The 8738-nt window shown below is 29.6% G+C and overlaps 1 protein-coding gene across 1 annotated transcript; it reads right to left on the bottom strand.

Annotated features, from left to right (window-relative positions):
- Nucleotides 1-4608: 4608 nt before the first annotated feature.
- LOC100570908 lies at nt 4609-8738 on the bottom strand. The gene is made up of 5 exons (XM_003241642.4): nt 8507-8738; nt 8305-8433; nt 7667-7794; nt 6377-6664; nt 4609-4921 (listed from the first exon to the last, which is right to left on the bottom strand). Exons 1-5 carry the CDS (start codon nt 8519-8521, stop codon nt 4690-4692), a joined length of 792 nt encoding a protein of 263 aa, XP_003241690.1. The 5' UTR covers nt 8522-8738; the 3' UTR covers nt 4609-4689.

The following is an 8738-nucleotide window of genomic DNA, read 5'->3' as shown; positions in this document are numbered from 1 at the left end:
GAGTGGAAAAGTAAATTAAACAAGATGAGATGATAATTTTTTTTTTCACATTCAAGGTCATAAGAAGATTATAAATTGTGCAGTTCTCCAAAACTTTTTTTACATTTAATAAAAAATATTTTTTGGTTCAAAATGTGTTTAAAATAAAAAAAAATAATAAGCGCATTTTATTCATGCATTGTTTTGAATTTTTAGGGCATAAGAACATTATTTTTTAAGGCAATAGTGCATTACATTCTCAGTCTTCTTTACAATGCATATTATTATTATTGTAAATTTAAAACGGTGAAATTGCTCTTGTTCAAGTGAGCAACGAAACATCTTCTCATCTCGAGAATCAAATATTTTTTAATAATATTATATTATTAATATAGACGCAGAAAAAAAAATGTATTATCATAGGAAAGTTTTCATAATAAATGTATGGTATCAACATTAGTTGGGATGTTTATGAATTTTTCATATCGTCGGCCTAAGTCAGGCATGTCAAATCCAAAGTATCAAGTGGGCCAAAATGCCAAATATATTGAATAATTTACTATTTGGGCCGCACATAAAAATTTAGCGAAAAAATAAATATTTTGAACACATTTTCCAATTTTATTCTTTATGTTCACGAATACAGCAATTAATACTAAATTAAAAAACGAAAACAAATGAACATAAACATTTAAATAAAATATAAATCATCCTAATTATTTATGAAAATAGTTGTTGTATAAATTACAAAAAAAACATGTTAATAATTCTTTTTAGACGATATTTGACATCTCTTTTCTCCCACCAACTTTTCAAATTCTAAATAAATAAATACTTTTTCAAGAGTTAAAAAACAGAAACGAATACATCCTCTCCTGTAGTAGTATCAAACATAGGTATAATTTCCAATAACTCTTCAAAAATATTAAATTCCATATCGCAACTCGCAAGCACGAAAAAATACAGCTAACTGCAGAGCTGTGCCACCAATATCGGTACTTTCATCACAAGTGATTGAAAAATACTCGGTTGTATTTATTTTTATTTTTATTTGATTACTCAAATTGCATGCTAGTTCAGTTATTCTTTCCGCAACCGTATTTCGTGTTAATTAATGTTTTGAAAAGCTTTTAGATTTCCGAGACAAATAATTTCAGAAGTTTTAATCAAACACGTTTTTTTAAAATCACCTTCAGTGAACGGTTTCGAATGTTTGGTAATTAACTCTGACAACACGTAACTAACCTTTATTGCAGATTCATTTTCTTGTGGTATTTTAGTAAACATTATCTGTTGTTTTTTATACCCTGATATAAGCTCCTTTAGTTTTTCTTGCCTCAATAACCCTTCATACTGGTCGTATTTTAACTTATGTTGTTCATAATGTCGCTTAATGTTGCACAACTTTGGAACACTAATAACACTTTTACATATTAAGCAAAGTATTTTATTATTGATTTCCCTGCAAAAAAATTGTAATTCCCAATTTTCTTGAAACTGACGATGTTCATCGGTAATTTTTCGTTTATTACTACCTACCACTTGGTTTTGATAGAGACATTTTTAAGTATTAAATTTACGGTAGAATACACGTAAAAAATTTAAACTCGAATACACGGTGGTTATCGAACGACTAAAGTAGATATTAACAATGGAAGAGGCACGCGTGTCGCAAACTGACGATATAAATTATTTATCTATAATCTATATTGATATAAATATATATATAGCCATCAATAATCCTTATTCGATTATAGTTTATCAGAAGATAAGACGGTATAATAATGTATACCAAATACACCATTCTCTAAGAATCTAAGATAGTCGTGACACAACATTAACATTTTATTATTATTTTTTTTTTGTCCACTAATATTGGTAGCCGTGGGCCACAAAAAAAGAGCCACGGGCCGCGTGTTTGACATACCTGGTCTAAGTCGAAAAGGGTGTAAGTCCAAAATTACAAATTTATCCTTCTTTCTTTTGGAATTTCTATCATTTGTGCACTTTACGGACCAAGTTATAAGTTCGTTTTGTATGACATCGAATCAAATACATAAATGTATTGTTATATTACGTACTCGTATTTTGGCATATTTAAGGGTTAATAGGAATAAATGTATTTTATTATAAAAATAAAAAACAGAGAATAAACGCAAATTTTTATGGAAACAAAATTAAAAAAACAGGTAAGTGGATGTAGCTCTGCTATACAGCAGTGGCGTCCGCAGGGGGAGCTAACGGGCTGAAGCCCCCCCATATTATTATTACTTTTTCAAATATATTTATCAAGTTTCAACTGTCAACTATAGTAAGCAAGACGTAAATTTCATATATGTCTTACCAGAATGAATTCATTTTTGCAAAAACAATGTATTTGCACACCAATTTTCATAAATCATCTGTAATTTTTAGGTAAAAGTATGAATTACTTGTATGAAAGACCTTGTATTATATTGTTTAGCCTTAGCTAATATTTTATAAGTTTTGAACTACAAATTAACTGTGGTTTTGACGAAATTTGAACTTTAAATGCTTATAAAACATAACCATGATGCCTATGTATCGTTAATATTTTAGCTATAATAAAAACTTACTCATTACATTTTTAAGCTTTTTGACTGAATGAATAATTTTTTATTGACATTTATAGAAAAAAAAATTTAAATTAATCAAATACAATCCAAATGAGGACGGTATAACCAAACTGGTTACCAAACGATTTTAAGAAATTTAGTTTTATCTGTTGGGCCAAAAAGTGTATAAATTTAATACAAAGCTCCTGATATATTGTTACATTATCAGTTGAAAAATATTAAAAATACATAGGCACAATTTTTTTTTATAAGCATTTAAAGATCAAATTTTGACAAAATTTATCAAATTTTAATTTGAAAAATTATTTTGTAGTTAAAAATTTATAAAATGTTCAATTTTTGTATCTAAGAATTGAAAATTTAAAACAAGATTCCACGTAAGTAATTAATTCTGTTACCAAAAAATCTAAAAAATACATTTACGCAGTTTATTTTTATAGTCATTTTAAGTACAAATTTGGACGAAATTACATATTAAAAACCTAGGATAACTATTTTAGTTATTTTGTTGTGATTGTATAATATTATTCGTGGGTACTTGAAACTTCTAAAGTATACTATTATATATCTATGATAGTACCACGGTTTTTTGTTGATGTATAACGTGTTATAAGTACCTAATAAATATTATGATATGATTAATTTGGAATTTATTATAGGTACCTAATATAATATTATGTCTTATACCTAGACTAACATACCGTCTCCGCTCAGAATCGTTTTTCTTATACAATGATATTATATCATTGAATTCAAATTTAATACCATCCATTATACAGTGACCCACTTGTAACCTACTGTACAGCAGAGCGAAATCCACTTACCCTCCTTTTTATAATCCTAGTTGCATTATGGCTTTGTCGTGAAGTATTTTATTGTCATGGTCGTGACATGGTATTGTGTATTTCGGCACAATAAAACAAAGTCGTACGTAGAAAATGTGTGATTGTGTAATTATAATACATTTATTTTGTTTTGTTTTTTGTCTATTTAAATGGTTACTACTTATTACAAAAAAATATTATTATTATTATTATTATTATTATTATTATTATTATTATTATTATTATTATAGTTATTATCTATATATATATAAGATAATTATTAATTCTCCTATAACTAATAGCAACCATTTATAAACAACAATTACCAACGTAAATCTCAAAATTGTGAATCTAAACCATCCGGGGCGTCACCCAAAAGCAAAATTCATTCAAATCGGTTAGGTTAGAGTTCAGATTTAATACATTTTGTCAAAATTCGAACTTTAAATGCTTATAAAAATATTTGTGCCTAGTTTGTATTTTTAATATTTTTCAACTGCTATTTTAACAATATATTATCAGGAGCCTTCCATTAAATTTTCAAGCTTTTTTACCCAACAAATGGAATTGTATTGACATTTATAGAAAAAAAAACTAAAAAAATTGACAATTGATAATGTCCATTAACAGCTCAAAATAAGTCAAAATATTTTGAAAATGTTATGGTGTATAGAAAATGCTATTATAAACGTTCAGTCAAAATTGCATGTATCTTCGGTCATTTGTTTAAGAGTTACATTAAAAACCAAAATCGATTTACCGTAAAAATTCCCGTTTTTCCTTAATTTTTCTTTTGTCCCCCCCAAAGTTCCAATTAGATTCACTTTCCTTTTAGAAAAGGTACTGTTGAAGAAAATCTAAGCACTTTTACTGTCCTAAAAGGTGATGACAGACACAAAAAAAAATGTTAAAAAAAACACGTAATATCATTGTAAAACCAATACATTTATCGCTCCGCTCAGGATCTAAAATAAATAAATAAATAAAGAACGTCAAACATGTGTCATTAATCTGTATTATATAATTGATGTATATAGGTAAGTACATCATAGATAATAATACTATAACATGCCACGACTCGTCTGTTAACATTAATATTATTATTAAATTCGTAGTAAAACCTATCTACCACCAGCGTACACATTTCCCATTTATAATAATATAGCACCTCAGCAAGGTGCCTAGTGAATTTGGATGTAAAACTGTAACAGTGATATACGCAACGATATATTATTATTATTATGCGTGTCGCGTGTGCGCAATTGATATTATTATTTATCGCGAGACCATCAGAAAAACGACACTTCGTCGCACTCGTTGAAACCGGTGTGATAGCCGCCGTACCGGACCATGAACTTGTTGCGCACTTCGTAGTGGATGCGGCTCTTGTTCTTTTTGACGAATAAATGGTGATTGGTGCCGTGCGACGCCGTGCAGTCTACTGCATCCGAGTACAGATTTATCGTGCCGACGGACGCCGAGGATCGGATCTCGAACTTTTCACACCCGTCCTTGATCACCCTACGTTAAACAAAAAAACAATCAATTCCTGATGTTACCTACATAGGTTTTCCGGAAATAGTGGAAACTTTTATTTTATCCACTACAGCCTCCCCACCCCCACCTGGGCTACACCCCCGTATCTACTATCCGACGACTCCTGTCCGTGTTAAAATTAATCTATCTCTCTATGATTTTCCGTCTTCCGTTCTGGTTGAATACTAGGTACCATGCCATAAAACACAAAAACGACTACAATGATTTACCGATCGATTTTACGATTTTCCTCATATTATTTCTGGGCTATATAGTTAGCTGACGTAAACACAAAAAACGTGAGATAAATATTCAACTGCGAAATCGTTAAAAGCGAACGTTAAGATTGGTCTTTATGTATTTACATAAAAAATATGCCCAGAACTAAGTGGAACAAGTCATGGTTGAAAATCATAAATGTTATCGTTGTACTATTGTGTTCATACGTATTATAGGTATATGGTTTTAATTATTGTTTTTTTTAAGTACATTTTTATAAAAAGTTTTATATCCCACAATATTTCTGCTAATTTAAAGCGTAATGTAATCTGTAACAAATGACAACCGTTTAAATTAACAAAACAATATTTGATTTTTATGAGCCAAAACTAAATTCAGTGTGAATATGTGATTCACCATAGTATTATAAAAATCTATAGAGTTTTAAAAAAAAGCTACAAATATCCTCTAAAGAAATCTATTGACGTGAAATGTATTTAAAATGGTCTAATAGTAAAGCTGTTGTGTCTATAGAGCACAAACAAACAAACATTAACAAAAATTACAGACTAAAGAGAATATTTTTTTCTTGATTTGGTATTGATATTTTTAACGCAGTTTTGAAAACTTGATTTCGTTTTTATTACATTTAAATGACATAATTTTTTTTTCGAAAGCACATTAGTTTAACCACTCACTTATTACTGATGGGTAGTAAATAATGGTGGGTAAGTACCGGATATTTACTCATATTTTATTTTATTAACTATTTCAACATTAAAAAATGAAATTCAGAAATATATTATTATATAACAAGTACCTGGCACATATATACATAAACTACCTATATAAATACTTAAGTATTTAGGCTGCACCAAAAATAAGAAATACATTTTAATTAGAAATCAAAAATAATAAAACAAACTAAAGTTGTAATTTGTGTAGGTAATACTAATAAAATTATAAAAAAACTTGATATAATTTTAGGTTGATTACAGAATGGAATTTTGTATGACTCCTCAGATCAGTAGTCTCCGGGAACACGCATCCTCCTACACCCCTTGGCTTTCCTCTTTATCTGTGCTTGATGGTTTGTAGAAGTATATTATTAAACCAATTAAATTTTAATCGATTATTTAAAATAATTCAGAAATCGACGGAAATTTTGATTCAAAACAGAAACGAAAATTGGAAAACGATTTTTATTTTTACTGCATATACCTGATGAATCCATGAACGTTCTCTTGTACCACCGACACGTCGTACAGTTTCCATTCCGTACCAGTCTCGAGCACTGTGCTCTTGATGTCTGACAGCAAATCGTTGCACACGTTTACGTACATGGCCCCATGTCGGCAATCCTTGTACAACACGTCCAACGTGATGTCCCTGTCCATGCGCATAAAGTTCTCCGAGAAGTTCGTCCTCACGCCCGCTTCGTCCACCAAGTACACCAGCGGGCTTTTGACGGCCTTGAAGTGGATGCCCGTTGACCTTATTTTCGCCAACCTTAACGGACGGTAATAAAACAAGAGTTAATCGCACATGTGTCCGTGGGTTAGTTTTTTATTACTTAAGAGCATTATAAACTATCAGCTCGCTAAAAAAAAGTTCAACGGGGGTCTTAAAGGGCAGGTGTCTCCCAGATATTGAACAATATTTAAGATTTTCTTAAAATGTATATAATTTTAAATATATTTCAACAAACAATTCACGTGGACTACAAATTAATGAAATTATTATGACAGTAGGTTTAGTAAATTTTGAATCAATAAAAATGTATATATTTGTAAATATGTATTTTTATTTTCTAATAGAGGTACCTAGCTACTTTCCATAATTTATACTATATTATATTATTAAATATATTTAATTAATATTAGAATACCTATATAAACTCAGAAATTATAATTAAATACTTATTAGTTATTTGGTATATTTTATTTTATGCACATTAAGACTTATACTTATAATTAATATTTTATTGTATTGGTAAATGGTAATTATTATATTTGAATTGCTTATATTTGATAATAGTTAAATGGATAAGTATGGAATATGGACAATTTTAACTACCTAATGACAGCTACCAAACCAACCACATCACTAATATTTTATTCATCGACTATCATGTAGATCAAACTAATGAGTGATAAATAAAGATGAAATTTCTAAAAACAAATATATATAAAGTTCTCAAGATAGATTAGAAATTGACTTTTCCGCTAATTCGAATTATAACATATTATTATTTTAACCTCTGCCAAATTACTTTTTAAGATCTAATATTAACATTTAGGTAAGTACCTATCTTATGGATTTTATATGAAATGTAAATTGTAAAATAATATGTGAAAGTCGATTTAAAAGTAAAGCATTAATGACGAATTCAATTCTGTTTTTCGGAATATTTTCGTCCAATAAACCGTAAAACCGTTAGGTATCATAGAGATTTATGGCACTTAAATAATATTTTCACTATAATAAAATTTACAACACGGGTGCTCTTACTTGTGATTTCCAAAGTTAATGTCATTCGCCTGTACGTGGACGATTTCGTCTTTTTTATACATAAAACCAACAGGGTGCATGACGGCCGATATGTTACCGGTTGCATTCACGGCTGCCACGGCGTTTGCCTTCAAAAGTCGTAATCCGAACGGATAAGTATTAGAGTTGGGTCGAACTCAACATTAATTAATGGACTCGAACCGAACTCAACATTAAACGGTTTAGAACCGAACTTCTTAGTCGTATGTCAAACCTAACATTTCAGTGTGATGTGGAAATCAAACCGAACATTTGGTTTAATACCGATCTGAACTGAGCTTTTTAATTAAATTACGAATTTTTAGATTTACGTTAAACTGAAATATAAACCTTTTTTTATTCGAAACGGTTGACTAGTTTGAATTTTTTTTTTTGGAGTTCAATATTAGGTTTTTGAACTTTTTGTTCGAGTTCGGTTCGGTTCAGTTATTTTAAAACAGTGTTCGACTTTCGATTTTTCGAACTTCGAACAGTTAGACCCACCTATAACAAGTGTTAAAATATTGTACGTTTAGTTTTATTTTAATATCATTTTTCAAGAAGGTACGAGAAGAATGATCACGAATTGTTTAGGTATATATTTGTATCTTTAACAATACCGTTTGATTGGCAACTCTGATCGATCCATCGAGAGTGATGTCTACGGAAATCCCGTTTTTGAATTGAAACGATATCGTACCCTGTTCGGTATTCTTAACAATGTCACCGTTATTACTGTTCTTCAATTTCTAAAAACGAAACATAAAAACAACAAATTACCCTAGGTGACCAGCAGATTTCTTTTCACGGTTTATTGCTTACTATGGTTGTCGTCATCACACACAATTACTTGAAAAATTTAATAACAAAAAGTATTTAGACGACGAAGAAGGAACAATTTCAAAACGGTTTGTTGTGTGACTTTTATCACAAATGAACAAAATAACACGTAACCACAGCGATTAACAATTTATTAAGTAATAGTTTATGTGCTAAACATTATAGCGACCGCAAAATAACCTGTATTTTTTGTAAAGCCCGCCACCGTAAATAC

The sequence above is a fragment of the Acyrthosiphon pisum genome, chromosome X, assembly GCF_005508785.2.
Source record: "Acyrthosiphon pisum isolate AL4f chromosome X, pea_aphid_22Mar2018_4r6ur, whole genome shotgun sequence".
Taxonomy (NCBI): Eukaryota; Metazoa; Arthropoda; class Insecta; order Hemiptera; family Aphididae; genus Acyrthosiphon; species Acyrthosiphon pisum.
The sequence above is the reverse complement of the archived record's forward strand: the minus strand, read 5'-3'. Positions and strand labels throughout refer to the sequence as shown.

Excerpts from the sequence above, each read along its gene's own strand:
- LOC100570908 (XM_003241642.4), bottom strand. Across the intron at positions 6,665-7,666 it reads ATTAACTTTGGAAATCACAA|GTTGGCGAAAATAAGGTCAA; the intron begins GTAAGAGCACCC and ends CCGTCCGTTAAG. Across the intron at positions 4,922-6,376 it reads AACGTTCATGGATTCATCAG|GGTGATCAAGGACGGGTGTG; the intron begins GTATATGCAGTA and ends TGTTTAACGTAG.